We start from the raw sequence: 14,875 nt of genomic DNA, 5'->3' as shown, positions 1-14,875 counted from the left end.
CCGGCAGGACAGCCATCCTCCCAGTTCGAACTGGTTCCAGGCAGGCACGCTGCAGGACAAAGACATGGGTAGTTTCCCCCCACTTTCTGTCCTTTGAGGCACTCTGAGCACCTTGGTAGGCTTTCCAAGGGAAGCCGTCAAAAACCAGACCTATCAAGACCTCCCCCACCCAGGAAGATTGAAGAAGACTCCAGTAAAAACAAGTCATCGTGAACACAGCTTAAAGTACAGCCACCGTTTTAGGCAAATGGTGACCCCCTGTGCCCCTTTTGCAGCTGTGAAGACAGCCTGCGGTAGAATTGTACAAAAAGTCATGAAAAAAGGTACACTGCCACCAACCTGTCGGATGACCCTATAGTAGTAACTAAAAGTTAACTGAAATAGTGAGAAAAGCGAGACCATGTTTCCCCTCAGCACTCCACATAAGGTGGGGGGGTGCTCATCTCACGAAATAAAAGTACAGGAGGGACTGAAGGTTGTCCCCATGCCCTGGGTACTGTAGTTAACCCAGGTAAAATAAAAAGGAAAGCTCAAGGAGCTGCCAGCAACACTGCACAGAAAGTACTTTGTGTTGCAATAGTAAAAGGTAGATGCCAGAAAACATGGAGGAAAGCATAACTCCATTAGCGAGTATCCAAAAGATATAAAAAAGGGTTCCCAAGAATAGACTAAAAGACAGATGGCCTCATCACAGGTTGGGTGCAGCGAGAAAAAAACGCGGCTGTAACGCTATTACCGCCACGCCCAATTACGAGTTTCGGGGAAGGTCGAGGCACTCGCCTCCAGCTTTGACTTGGAAGTGATTGCGCCGACTTTCAGCCCGTTTTCGGTGCTATTAGCACGACACTAATAGCGCTGCAGTAATAGCACCCATAATGCTCCATTGGGTCCAATGGGAATAGGGAATTAACAACTTCCTCCCCAATACAGCCGCCTCTGCCCTGCAACTCCGGATCCGGCGCTAATAGCGCCGGCCCGAGTTGCAGTAAAGCTATTAGCCTTGGCCGGTATCCCGGCACATTTACTGCCAAGTTACCGGACAACTGCTGATGGCCCCCTGTGTGTGGCAAAAGGGTCCCACTTAGTAGAGTCAGATAAAAAACCAAGAATCCAGCAAAAAGTGGTGTGGGACTCACAGGTGGAGAGAATTTCACTCAAGAATGTAATCCACTCGAACATTGATCATCATTGGTAACCTACCTTCAATAAAGTTGCGCAAAAGTTAGTGTTCTCATCATCTACCAGAGAAGTAAAGTTTATTCTAAGATGTAAATTGTATCCCAAAATGTAACTTTCTCCCATGTTTTCTTCTATCCCTCCCATTTCAACGTTACATTCGCCTTTTCTGTTTCCTATTTCTTCTCTTCCAATTTCTGCTTGCTACTTTCTGCCATTTTGTTCTTCTCTTGTCCATTATTGCCACCACTTTGCTTTCTCTTTCCTTTCTCTCTTCCTTCCTTTCTGCTTTCTTCTCCTACCTATTTCTGCTTTTTTTTCGTGTACCTTATGTGTTGAGAGAATTTGATCCCCAGTCGTCTTCATCACAGATCACCTTTCCTTACATCTGTCCAAGTGTTGATGGCTAAAAATATTTTCTGGTTGACAGTTATAAGGCATCATCACGGCACATTGTTTAATGGCGGCAATTTCTTTATTTTCCTTTATTGTGGCTCTACTGTTTCCATTTTAGACACAAGACCTCTATTTTACGTAAAAATTAACATTTGATGATGGACCATAGCAAAACATTTTTTTCAAATACCTTACTTGTACTTTGGCAGAAATTGTTCCTCAATTGTTTGATCTAGAATGCAAATCTATATATGTGGAAACAGTCCCTGCATGCAACACATCTGTTTATTCATAGTTTACAAGCTGACTAAGCAGATAAAAATACTCCTGTCAGTTGCTAGCTTGTATCAGCAGGCTCCCTTTCTTGTGGATGTTCTACACTGTGTCCAGTCAGGTTTCTGCGAGTGTAGTAGCCGTAAAACTAAAATACAGCGCTTCATCAGGGACTGTAGAGTTCAACAATGTTTCAAAATGTTAGGGCTGTAAACTGTTAAGTACTTTAGCGAATTAAGCTCTCACCTCAGAGACCTGTGCGCAACTTGCAATCATAGATTTGAATCCTGATGGAGCCACCTCCTGACCTTCAGCTAGCCAAGACCATTGAGCTGGTTAATAACATCTGTTATTGACATGTTTTCCACAATCTCTGTTTTTAGAGCTCCTCCTCGAGCCGTTGCTGTCGTCTCTATTCCGCCAGGTCAGGGTGTCCCGCGGCTTCCCCCTGGGAAGAAGCCTCCTGGACCACCGCCTGGACCTCCCCCACCCCAAGTACTAAAGATGTATGGCCGCAAGGTGGGATTTGTGTTGGAAAACAGCAGGAGGAAACGCGAAGAAGAGAGAAGGAACCTTGCTGATGGAGGTGAGATTTGGTGTTCCTGGAGGTTTTTGCAGGCTCGCTTAATCTATTTCCTGAACTCACAAGCAGCTACTCAGTTCGGTCATCTATCATATTGCCAGTAAGATAGCTCAGTGGATTGAGAACTATGTGTGATCTGCAGGTCCAAATCCTGGCAAGGCCAACTCATCCTTTCATCCTTCTGAGGTCGATAAATGAGTACCAACTTCAGTTGGCATGACAACAAATGTATGTAAATATGTAGGGATTGTGTGTGGTTTTTTTCCCCCCTCCTTCCAGTTATACAGAAATGCACAAGTTAGTGTTCAGGTGTGAACACTTGTAGTGCAATTTGGTTAACCAGACTGATTGAGGTCCTGTCACTGTGATGGGTTTACACAAAGAGCATTCAGCTAAAGCCTTCTTGTAAAATTGCAAAAAATAGTAGCATTTAAATATTATTGTATTTGATTCAATCCCAGGTGTCTTTTCTCAGCAATTGTTGAAAATGTTTCTTGGGCTACACGTGTCTACTTCAGCTGCACATTCTTATCTGCTTCAGCTCCTATTATCTAGCCTTTGTAGTAGCCAGGCATTGATGTTTTGCATTTCTCTGTCAAACATGTATGTAACATGGTGGTGTCTTCTTCTTGTAGCGCAACGGGTCCATGATGGAGATGGATCCAGCACCAGTGAGGATGAGGGCTATCCTGATGAGATGGAGAAGGACGAGGACACTGGCAGTGGAGGTAGTGATAGCGAGCGTTCGGACAGTGACGGCGAAGACTTCCCACGGCGCAAGGAGGCAGGCGAGCGAAGCACTGATAAGAAAGGTATGAAAGTTACATTTTTATAAAAAGAAAAAATTCCATGGCCACGGTTTTACTTGGCTCTTTCAGCCAGGTGGCTGGAAAGATTTCCTTTTTTTTTTTTTTTTTTTACATACTATCTTGTGACTAGTCCACTGGCAGTTTGACATACTAGAAGAGTGAAACCATGAACTAAATGGTGCATTTAAAGAATAACCTTATGCCCATTGAGTTAAGAAAAACAGAATAGTTTGGAGATACTTCAGAGCCAGACACCTTGCAAAGAAGAGTTAAATGCTGTTAATAAAGACGCATGCATGCCCCCAGCAATGGATCTTTCTCTCCAATTGGTTTTCCGAGCTTGCCGGTGTGGATAGTTTCTCGACTGCATGTGCAACTGATTGATGAGGTGAATCACTTTATGAATGAGTATAGCGATCTCCCAAAGATTTGAGAAAACCACGACAAATTGTGCATGTTAAAAGCACATTCTATTTTGGACAAATCGTTACATGCTTTAGAGAGAGTCCTGAAGGGGAGTTCATAGCATAATGCAATCCAAAATGTGGTACAGTTGCTTTTGACATTATTTCACTGTACCAGAAAATAATGCATTGATGCCCACACCAGAAGCAACCTCCGCTCATTATTGGTGATTATTTGGAGAGCACAAAATGGTGCTAACAAATAGTTGAACTCGATGGTGTGGAGTGGGCACCACCTTTCTTTTAAATATTTATTATTAAGAATGTGATATGGTATATTTGATGCATGCAAGAAATGACACTGCACAATGTAGTAGCTCATTACAGCAAGTTAAATTGTCAGTATATGCAATCATATATGCGAAACATGTTTTAATAAAATTCCATCTTCAAGATTTCATGAGGCAGATAATGTTGGCCAATGGATTTCTGACACAGAAAGTCTCATCGGTGCACATATCTATCTGAAAATAACAAAACTATTGTTAGGACCGTTTTTCTTAAGTCCTACCAAGACTTCATAAGGCAGTACATAAGCTCCACTCTTAGTATAAGGCTGTACCACCTGAAAATGTGGATAGTGTGGACAGAGCAGCCAGGCTTATCTTAGGAGGGAGAGAGCGCTGTAACTTGGTACAAATAAATTGTAGCATACATATGGTCCAAAGAAACATTATGCATTGTAAAAAAAAGGTTTATTTAAATACAGGTAGACAAGATACATTTTGGATAAGTAAGTACTATAATATATTATATAAACGCAATTACAATGGGATACAACCCAACGTACAACCTTATTAAGAATACTAAGCCATCAAGGTGAGTCAAACCTAGAGCATATTTAGAATGGCAGTCTGCTAATCTTAGGGAGTAAAACCAGGTTATATATGCTTTTAGAATACAATCAGTAATTCAAGGGTAGTTGACCCTGTCAATCCTGCAGTGACACTTAGTTCTAGACATCACATAATAAACCAACGCTGTTGCAAGTTATACACCATGCAACATTACTTTTCAGAACTCGGTTCAGAGCTAGTAAAACAACTCGTATACTTTCTGGAGGGGCCTCATGCTACTCAATGAGTATGAGCACTCAATAACTGTTTTCGAATGCACCAAGCAATTCAGGGAAAGCAAAACCCAATTACACTTTAAGAAAGACACTATGTATTTTAAGGTAAATAATTGACCTATTGGTACATAACTATCCGCTACCTAATATAGCTAGTTACACCCAGTGTACTTTTAAGAAGTGTATAATACAGTTTATAAGGTAAGTAAGAACTTCATTAAACTATTTTAGAAGAGCAGCAGCTATTCAAGGTAAGTAAAACCATATACTCTTACGTCCTGTCCCTTTTCCTCCATACTGTATGGGCGTCCCTTCCAGAAAAAAACCTTCTTCCCCTTTAAATGTAGGGTGCAGCCCCGGGAGCATGCGCTGCCCTGACTCCGCCCTCCGGCGCCACGCCCCAGTCCCCTTTTCTGCGTCAAAGGGCCGAATTCACCAGCGCTCCTGGGTTTGGCTTAGGCCATGTAATTCCACGCACGGATACTTTTTCTTTTTGTCTTTTTTGTCTTATCTATCATTCAGGTACTCAGTCCTAAGGCATCACGCTCCTCCCTGGCGCATGTTGCCTTCTACAGGGTTCAGCAGGTGTCCATCCTGCAACGGGCTCTTCCCAACTTCAGACGCCCTCTGCCTACGTTGCCTTGGCCCCGACCACGGTTGGCAATCATGTTCGGCGTGTGACTTGCTGTCCTCAAAGGCACTGAAGAAAAGACTAGCTAGGTGGTGGAGAGAGCTCTTCCAGAGGTCGCCTCCGAGGATCTCAAGAACTTTGTGAAGCATCGAACCAAGCCCAAGGTAGGGCTGATATTTTCCAGCACACCCCGCAAGGGAGAATCCTTCCCAGGGACTCTACCGTGCGGGAGAGACCGGTCAGGTCTTTTTACCGCCACGTGCACCGAGGCTGCTTCAGCTACCAACCTTCGAGTCGGGGGATCCTCCCAGGCGCAGTGTTGAGGGACCGGAAGGTTCTTTTACCGGGTCTACACCCGAGGGACTCCGCCCTTTTACCGGCACCATGGCCGATGGGCTACGCCCTAATACCGGCAATACGTCAGAGGGGGCGCCTAAACACAGCTCTACTGACCCCTGGGTCGAGGGTGTCACACCTACCGGACAGAGGCCTGAGGAGCAGGGTAGGCCTCGTGATCCACACGCAAGAGTTTTGGACGTGGCCGGGCCAAGCGGGCCGAGCACCACGTGGCAGGCACGTGGCAGGCAGCTTGACCAAATGGCCGCCGCGCCAGAAAGAGGCACCTGACACCATTCCATGAATTCGGCGAAGAACGAATGTCAAGGTGGGACTGGCCTCAATCAGGTACATGGCCTAGTGTCTACCCCTTGTTTGCGCATTCAGCTTTCCTTTGCGTCCATATGGACAGGGTATGCAGCGGCTCCAACAGCTCCCCGCTACCCCGTCGGCACCCCCTGCCACCTCTTTGGCCAGTGAGGAGGCGCTCTTCGAGAAGTTCCTCGACCTAATGAGGTCACCTCAGATGGGGGTTATCATCAAAGACGTCATCAGGGAAGTCCTCCCTGCAATGCTAGAGGCAACACAGATGCCTCCGCCGACGCCCCTGGCCCCAGCACAGCCATCTCCTCCGGCTCCACAGGGGGCTCCACCGCAGCCTCCGCCGCCTCCTCTGCATCGGGCCGCAGGCTCTGTTTCCCAGCCTCCGGCACCAACTACTCCTCCAGATCCACAGGATACGGATGAGGAGGAGGATCTGGACACGCCATCCTCAGCCAGGGCCTTCCACAAATGTCTTGCTGGTCTGGCGGAATACCTGGGCCTCCCCCAACCCCAGGTCGAGCAGCCGGGGGTTCTGGCTGAAGTCCTCAAACGACGCCCCTCTGCCAAATCGGGGATTCCTATGTAGTCTCCCTGGCCAAGAAGGGCTGGCTCAAACCCCACATGGACCAGCCAGTCAATCGACACCTGGACGCCAAGTACAGGCAGATGGAGGGGGATACCCTCTTGCTCTGGGCCCATCCTCAGCCACACTCCTCAGTGATTGCTGCGGCATCCCTATACTCCAAGCCTCAGTCATCCTCAGCGGCGCTGCTAGGCAAGGAGGAGAAGATCTTGGAGGCGTACGGCAAGACACTCTATTCCAACGCATCCTTGCATCTTCGTCGGGCCAACGCAGATGCTATGCTGGCTGCTGCCAAGCAAAGATTATGGCAGGAAATTGTGCACTTACTCCCGGAACTCCCCGCCCAGAGCCAATCACGCTTTAAGGCGGGGCTAGCTGAAGCCAAGCTGGTGGCGCATTACCTCATTGACTCCACAGTGGCTCATATCGATACCTCAGGCCGGGCCATCTGTATTGCCACGGACATGACAAGAACAGCCTGGCTCCGGGCAACAAAATTCAACCCGGATAATCGGGAGCACATTCTAGATCTACCGTTTGAAGGGGGGGGGCTCTTCCACTCCTCTGCAGATGAGGAGCTGGACAAAACGAAAAACAGCTCACAAACGGCAGTCTTTTTCCATCCTTACATAGACCAAGCTGAAGTCGTACAACCCATCTTGGCAGCTCTCGGAAAGTGGTCATATATATGGAGGGTTCCGCGGCTTCCAGGAACACAGATCCAGGCAGCCGGACCGCTCGCCGTCTCAGAGCCGGCGCAAGCAACAAAAGGGGTGGGGGAGTAGGAGCTTTTTTCCAATCCCCCTCCTCAGCGTCCGCCTCCGAGGGAAAGAAGGCATGACACGCCCCTTCGGGTCCACGTGTCTCCGGTGGGGGGCAGGCTTTCTCTCCATGCACAGTTCTGGTGCCAGAATTTCGCGGACCCCTGGATCCTATCCGTAGTAGCCACAGGGTACCGCCTTCCTATCCCAGCCTCTTCTCCCTCTTTCCATCCACTCCCACAGGTTGGGACAGCAACTCTTTTGACGGAGATCCAGTCCCTCGTAGAGAGCCAGGCAGTGGAGGACGTCCCAGCCTCCCAGTGAGGCTTTGGCTTTTACTCCAGGATTTTCGCCATTCAGAAGAACCAGGCGGGCCTGAGAGTTGTGCTGGACCTTGCCACCCTAAACCTCTCCTTACCCCTGCAAAAATTCAAGATGGTTACGCCAGCTTAAGACATTGGATAAGGGAGACTGGATTTGCTTCCTGGATCTGAAGGACGCGTACCTACACGTCCCGATTTGGCAGCCCCATCGTTCTTTCCTACGGTTCACGATCATGGGCTACCATTTTCAATACAATGTCCTTCCTTTTGGCCTCAACTCGGCCCCCATGGTCTTTACCAGACTCATGAATGCCGTGGCGGCCCTCCTCAGAGCGCAGGGTCTCCACATCTACCCATAGCTCGACGACTGGCTCGTCAGGGCTACATCTCCGGAAGTGGTTCACCACTCTTCCCATGCCCTTATGAACACACTACACGATCTGGGCTTCTCGCTCAACCTCAACAAGTCACAGCTGCAGCCCACGCAGACTCTTACCTTCCTGGGCCTCATCTGGGACATGTGCTCAGAGAAGCTCTTCCCGTCGGAGGACAAAATCTTGGCCATCAAGTGGGCCACCGCCCACTTCCTCAGCAGAGAGGTAACCTCGGTATGGTGGTACCAACATCTTCTGGGTCTACTTGCAGCAGTCCTATTAGCCGTTCCGTACACAAGACTAATGATGAGGAGGATTCAGCTGCACTTCGCGGCCTCATGGAACCAGGAGAGGGGCTCTCACTCCAAGATCCTCAACGTCCCTCCATCTTTCCACCCGGACCTAACATGGTGGTCCATGGACTGCAACCTATGGACGAGCAAGCCCTTTCGGCCGCCCTCCCCGCAGGCCACCATCACCAGACTCCTCGCTCGAAGGCTGACAAGCCACCCTGGAAGGCCTCTGTCCACTGCACCTGGACTCGACAGGAACAGGAATACCACATCAATTGGTTGGAGCTGAACGCCATCTGGCTAGCGCTCAGAGCATCCTTACCGCTTCTCAGGGGCAAGGTTGTCTTCATCCAGACAGACAACTCAACCAGCTTGTACTACGTCAACAAGCAGGGTGGCACCAGATCCCTTCCTCTGTGCAGACTGGCGATCAGCATGTGGGAATGGGTCCTAGAAAACGACATTTACCTCACGGCAGTCCACCTCCCAGGGGAATCCAACCTGGAAGCGGACAGGCTCAGCAGGCTGGGAGAGGACAATTACGAGTGGCAGCTAAACGAACACATTCTTCAGGAGATCTTCAACGTGTGGGGTCACATCCACGTGGATCTCTTTGCCACCAAGCACAACAAGAAGTGTCCTCAATTTGCTTCCTGGCAAGGTCAAGGCCCCGGCTCTCTGGGCGACGCATTTCACATCCAGTGGACTGGCATGTAAGCGTATGCCTTTCCGCCCACTCCCCTCATCCAAAGGGTAATTTGCAAAATCAAGAAGTCTCGCCGACTCCTCATTATTCTGATAGCTCCATTGTTGCCGGCCAGGCCATGGTTTTCGGAGCTTCTCGGCCTCTCGCAGGTGCCCCCGGTTCACCTTCCGACAGGCCCAGCACATCTTCTGGCGCAGCAGAGGGGCAGTGTCATCCACCCTGCCCCAGGGAAACTAACCCTCACAGCGTGGTACCTGAGCAGGTAACGCTTCGGCACCTTAGCCTCTCACAGGCCAATCTAGAGATCATACAGGGCGCCAGGAGCAAAGCCACCAGGGCCCAGTACAAAAGCAAATGGACCAGATTCTGCCACTGGGCAGACTCCAAGGGTATTGACCCCTTGGCATACACTTTGGACGATGTGCTCTCCTTTTCAGTGCAACCTCGCTCATTCAGGCGTGCAGATGGACACCTGCTGCACATACCTTGCAGCCATTGGGGATTAGAGGAACACGGAGGAGGGAATTTTCTCCTCCTCCAACCCTATAGTCAAGAAACATCTGACGGGTCTCGTTGGGCTCTACCCGCCAGTCAAGAGACCGCACCCTTTGTGGGACCTTAACATAGTCTTGGGCACCCTGGCGCACAAACCATTTGAGCCAATGGCGTCTGTGGACATCAGGCTGATCACCATCAAGAAGGCCTTACTAGTCGGTCTTACCTCGGCTCGCAAATTCAGCAAGATCCAGGTGCTGGTCGCCTCTGAACCATATACCACCTTTCACAAGGACAAGGTAGTCCTGCGGATGCACCCGGCATTTCTGCCCAAGGTTCCGTCTGCGTTCCACTTGTACGAGGAAATAGTCCTTCCTATGTTTTTTCCCGATCCCAAGGATGAAGCACGGGCCTCTATGGCTTCCATATGCCGCTGGATGGTCTCTGCATATGAGGGCCAGCACAAGCCACTACTCTGAGTCCATAGTCCCCTTTCCTCCATACGTCCCACCAACCTCCCCCCTAATAATACTGGTGTCATTAGGCAATGTTAAATATATTATCGACGCGTCAATGGGGACTGAGGTGTGATGGCGGAGGGCGAGTCATGGCAGCGCATGCTCCCTGGGCCGCACCTCTGCGCGAGCCTAAATTTAAAGGGGAAGAATGTTTTTTCTGGTGAAAAGGGTTCCATCTCCCGTCCCGTGGAAGGGACGGCCATACAATATGGAGGAAAGGGGACTATGGACTAAGAGTACATTAGTCACTACGGTGATAAACTTATAATTACTTTTAAGAGGGGCAGAATGCAACTCATGAGAGAAGTATTAACTTTAAGACTGTTTTAGATCTGTATAAAGCAGATCGGGGAAAGCAAAACCCTAAAGCTGACGGACATTGACCACAGGCCTTCTCTTTTTACAATAAGACAAAACTTTGTCAGTAAGGACCAGATTAAGCCACGCTCTTAGAAAATCATACCTCACTTTCGAGCTGGGAAACTGTCTCGCATATCTAGGAATACACCCTATTTTTTTGACAATTAATAGAAACAATGGTGCGAATCCAGTCCATACAGACCAAGGACATCTTCACCTTCAAGGGATTAATAATTAGGGTCCCTACCTCACTATCACACTCTGACGGGACCCCAGTAACACAGTTCTTTAAATTCAACAGGAATGGGGAACACTTCTGTGCTGCCAGAATGGCAATATCCTCATGAAGAGATTTAGGTTGGGGGACCAATATCAACCTGTATAGTGAAATGAGCCACCACTCCGCGTACATCTTCATAGAATTTAGGCCCAATTCAAATCTCAGCCTAGCAATGGGAAGGCTCATAGGGAGACACAAGGCCTTTTTCCACAATCTGCCCTAGACGCTAGCCCAGTTTGTATTCCATATCAGTGGTCTTGTATCTATCCCATATAGCAGACCGTGTCAAAGGCCTTCGGGAGATCAATCCAAGCTCTATACAGCACCGGGCCCCCCCTTAGACCAAGATCTTTCACTAACTAAATTCAGCACCAGGCCATTCAGGGTGGTCAACAGGCCTTTCGTGACTGATTTGGAGCCTCGATAAGATCTTATTCTGCTTTGCCCAGGTCTCCAGCTGAGGAGTAGCCCTGCAAAGATTTTACTCTCAACATCAAGGAGGGCGATCGGGCAATAGTTCCCTGGATCAGCCTGAGCGCCCCTCTTGAAGGTGGGAATGACTCATCCAAGAGGCAGGGAAAGGCCTCTCCTGAAGATTTTCCGCAAGAGTACCATCAATATTCTAGATCACAGGATGGACATTACCCCTTGGGACCTGATTAGTCAAGCCATTGAGGCCTCCAGTCCTAGAGGAGGAAGAACTCATAATGAGTTCAGAAATCAACTCTACTGAAATGGCCACCTGCCACGATGTGCCCAGATCAATCTCTGAGATATCCGGAGATGATTTTCTATACACAGATGTTAAGTGATTACACCACTCGGTCTCTGCCACCACATTGCTTAGCAAACCAGATTGGGAGGCCTCTGTTCGATTTATGAGTCCCCATAAATTGAAAATTCCCCTTCTCCAAAGCTTGCAGCATCGACTCCCCGTCCCTCTGATGCCAAAGGTATCTCTGATCTCGGGACCAATTTCTATATTCCTTCTCCAGAATCATTTTTCTTCTGCTGTAATCGGCAGCATCCAGAGCTACCGATCTTAATTGAGTGCTTTTCGGGCCAGTTTCTTTCTGATCCAGACTTCCTCATCAAATAAATGATTACTGGATCGCCTTTGAGGACCCGACACCCTTAGGGCTCCCGCTGCCCATACAATGTCTTAAGAAATTCAGTGGGCTGCATTCATTGCCCCTGCACTCCCTTTTAAACCTTACCACTCCATTTCTACCATTGTTTACCACTACATTTGAGCACAACCCTGATGACACCCTGAAAGACACCTCAAGGAAGGAACCTGTCACACAATTAGATCACTATTGCCCCCTTCACTGACTTGAGTCTAGAGCAACACTCAAAGAGGACTGGCGAGAGGAAAACTTAGTCAATAGTTGAAATAGAGGAGCTGTCATGTCTTCTTCAAATCCTTCTGTAGAAGCTGCGAGGCCCCACAGTCCCTCACTAGCTGTTCAGTGCCCCACCTATAGATACACAGTGGAGATCAGTTCAGCTAGAGGGGGAAAGGGGATATGGGACAAAATAAGACACTGGAGCTCCTCTTGCTTCTTGACTTGCTCCCCGCATAAGGGTTAAAGGTTAATACTCTAAACAAGCATTTTATTGTTATGTTATGTTAAAGGTACTTGGCGCACCATCACCAACGGAATTGGTCCCCAGGCGCTCTGGCGGATCTGTAAACGAGAAGGTGGGAAGGATTAGTAAGGTGAAGAGGGAGTAGGATAGTGAGAGGGGTGGTATACTGTTGGCAGTTTCAACTCGGTGGACACTGGGTGCTCAGCTTTAGCTTTGGTGCAAGTATTGGATCGGTGTCAGTCCGCGTGTGCTGTTGGTGCAGCTTATGTGTTGCGGTGTGGTGAAGTGTGTGCAGCTTGTTGTGCGAGAGATGGTTGTGAGTTTTTCATTGATATAAGTATGCAGAGAGTTTGAGCTTATATTGGTTAGTGGGTTATATGACATTTAACATGCTGACCTACATAGTTCCGTCTAAGTGTGGCACATGTTAACATTGGTGAATTCACTATCCTGTCTAGATACAGCGAAGGCTAATGTTCTCAAATTCTATGTGTGGCACATGCTAACATTCACACTCCTATCTAGATACGGCATAGGCTAATGTTCTCAATTCTAAGTGTATCACATGCTAACATTCAGGTTCCATCTAACTGTGGCAGATGCTAACATTCGAGTTTCATCTAAGTGTGGCAGATGCTAACATTCACAATCCTATCTAGATGCAGCACAGGCTAATGTTCACACTTCCATCCTAGTGTGAGAGATGCTAACATTTGAATTACATCTGAGTGCGGCACATGTTAACGTTCACAGTCCTGTCCAGATGAGACGCAGCCTGAAGTTCACAATTCCGTCTAAGTATGGCACATGCTAACATTCACAATCCTATCTAGATGCGGCACAGGCTAGAGTTCAAAATTCCCTTTAATAGTGGCACATGCTAAAATTCAGAGACCTACCTAGATACGGCGCAGGCCAATGTTCACAGTTCTCTCTAGGTGTGGCACTTGTTGACATTTACGATTCTGTCCTTAACAGATGCAGACTGGTGTTCACAAATCTTTCTAAGTATGCATGGTTTAAGTCTATGGCAGATTATGTTATGGAAAGGTTAAGGTAGAGTGGTGGGGGCTTTCTGGAGTAGAGTAATTGCTCTGCACCCCACCCCTGCCACACTTGCAGTTTTTGTTGGTGTCTGTTGACGGCTGGCTTCACTGGCTTCCCCTGCTGACACCTGCAGACACTCTCTGGAGCCGCCATTGTAGGTGCCTCGGGTCCCTTAGCCACAGGGGCTGTCGGGCAGGGTGCTGCTCTGGGAGGATTCTAGATATGGAGAGGTGGGCCAATCGGGCGCGTGGGAGGGTGGGGAGGCGGGCTTGGCCTTGGGGGGCAGGGTTTGGGGGGGACATGGGGACTGGATGCCTGCTGCTTTTTTTTAATTTTTTTTTTAAACTTTTTTTTTTAACAAAATAGGCACAGAAAGTGGCTTTCTAAAAGCCCTGGCCTTGGGAGCACAGCACAACTCACCCTGGCGACATGGATGCTGGTCCCGAATGGTGCTGGCGAGGACGCTGCGCACCTGGTGGTTCTGTAGAGGGGTTTCCTGGGCCAATCGGGTGCGGGGGAGGGTCGGGGGCGGGCTTGGCCTTGGTGGGGGGGTAGGGGGTTAGAACATGGGGACTGGAGGCCTGAAAGCGCTGAGTGTGCTAGGTGTGCTTTTTAAAAAAAATAAATTATTTACTTTTTTGTAACAAAATGGGCACAGAGTGGCTCTAAAAGCCCTGGCCTTGGGAGCACAGCACAACTCACCCTAGCGGCATGGATGGTGGTCCTGAAGATTTTACTTCAAATCAACTCTGTGTTCCTGTGCGTCCTCCACAAATCGCCTGGAGGAAAAGTTTCCAAGCTGATTCAACTATTTTCATCCAGCCTGTCAGCAAGTATTCAAGTACCTTTCAAATAGTATTTTCACTTTTCAGATTCAGTTTACATCTGCTCTTCAAACTATACTATTGATGTGCAGACAATTTAGCTTCCAGTTTTGTCTTTGACAGATCACTTCAGCTCAAAACATAACTTCAGTTTCAACTCCTGTTTTCGCTTCATGCTCAGAAATAACTACAGTACTATTTCTTTTTCCTTTCCTGCTTTGCTTTCATGAAGCTGTTGGCTGTTTTGCTGTCTTTGTTTTATTAGCCTGCTCAGTCGTTTTTAAACCTGACTAAGCCTAAATACCTAAAACTCCTAGCATTTACATTAAACTACATTACTCAACATGCCTGCTCCCTCTCGCGCATGCGCACCTATTGCTGCGGGAAGAAAAACACTGCAGTCACTTTTACTAACTACAGAAGAAATATGCGCTTTTCCTTCCGTGCGAGTGACACGCAGAGGTGAGTTTGCAGCGAGTTTCTTGTTGTATAACTGCTGAAATTATGCTGCTCGCTTCTGACTCACCGCCACTCACTTCAATTGCTTAATAAGTGCGTAGCACGGGCCACACTTCCTTTCTCCCTCGCGCTAGTCAAGAAGTATTGAATGCGACGGGAGAAAGTCTTTTCCCAACAAATGGTGTGTGTGTGTCC

General features: G+C 48.3%; 1 protein-coding gene across 1 annotated transcript in view; it reads left to right on the top strand.

Moving 5' to 3' along the window:
* The window catches only part of WBP11 (WW domain binding protein 11), a 114,461-nt gene that overhangs the window by 86,192 nt on the left and 13,394 nt on the right, over window positions 1–14,875 (top strand). The window contains exons 7-8 of the mRNA XM_069654455.1: window positions 2,229–2,431; window positions 3,064–3,240. Coding sequence (XP_069510556.1) covers window positions 2,229–2,431; window positions 3,064–3,240 — 380 coding nt within the window. The remainder of the gene's footprint in view (window positions 1–2,228; window positions 2,432–3,063; window positions 3,241–14,875) is intronic.

The sequence above is a fragment of the Ambystoma mexicanum genome, chromosome 3q, assembly GCF_040938575.1.
Source record: "Ambystoma mexicanum isolate Mex_15411 chromosome 3q, UKY_AmexF1_1, whole genome shotgun sequence".
Lineage (NCBI taxonomy): Eukaryota > Metazoa > Chordata > Amphibia > Caudata > Ambystomatidae > Ambystoma > Ambystoma mexicanum.
Note: the sequence above shows the minus strand (reverse complement) of the source record. Positions and strands in the feature narration are given on the sequence as shown.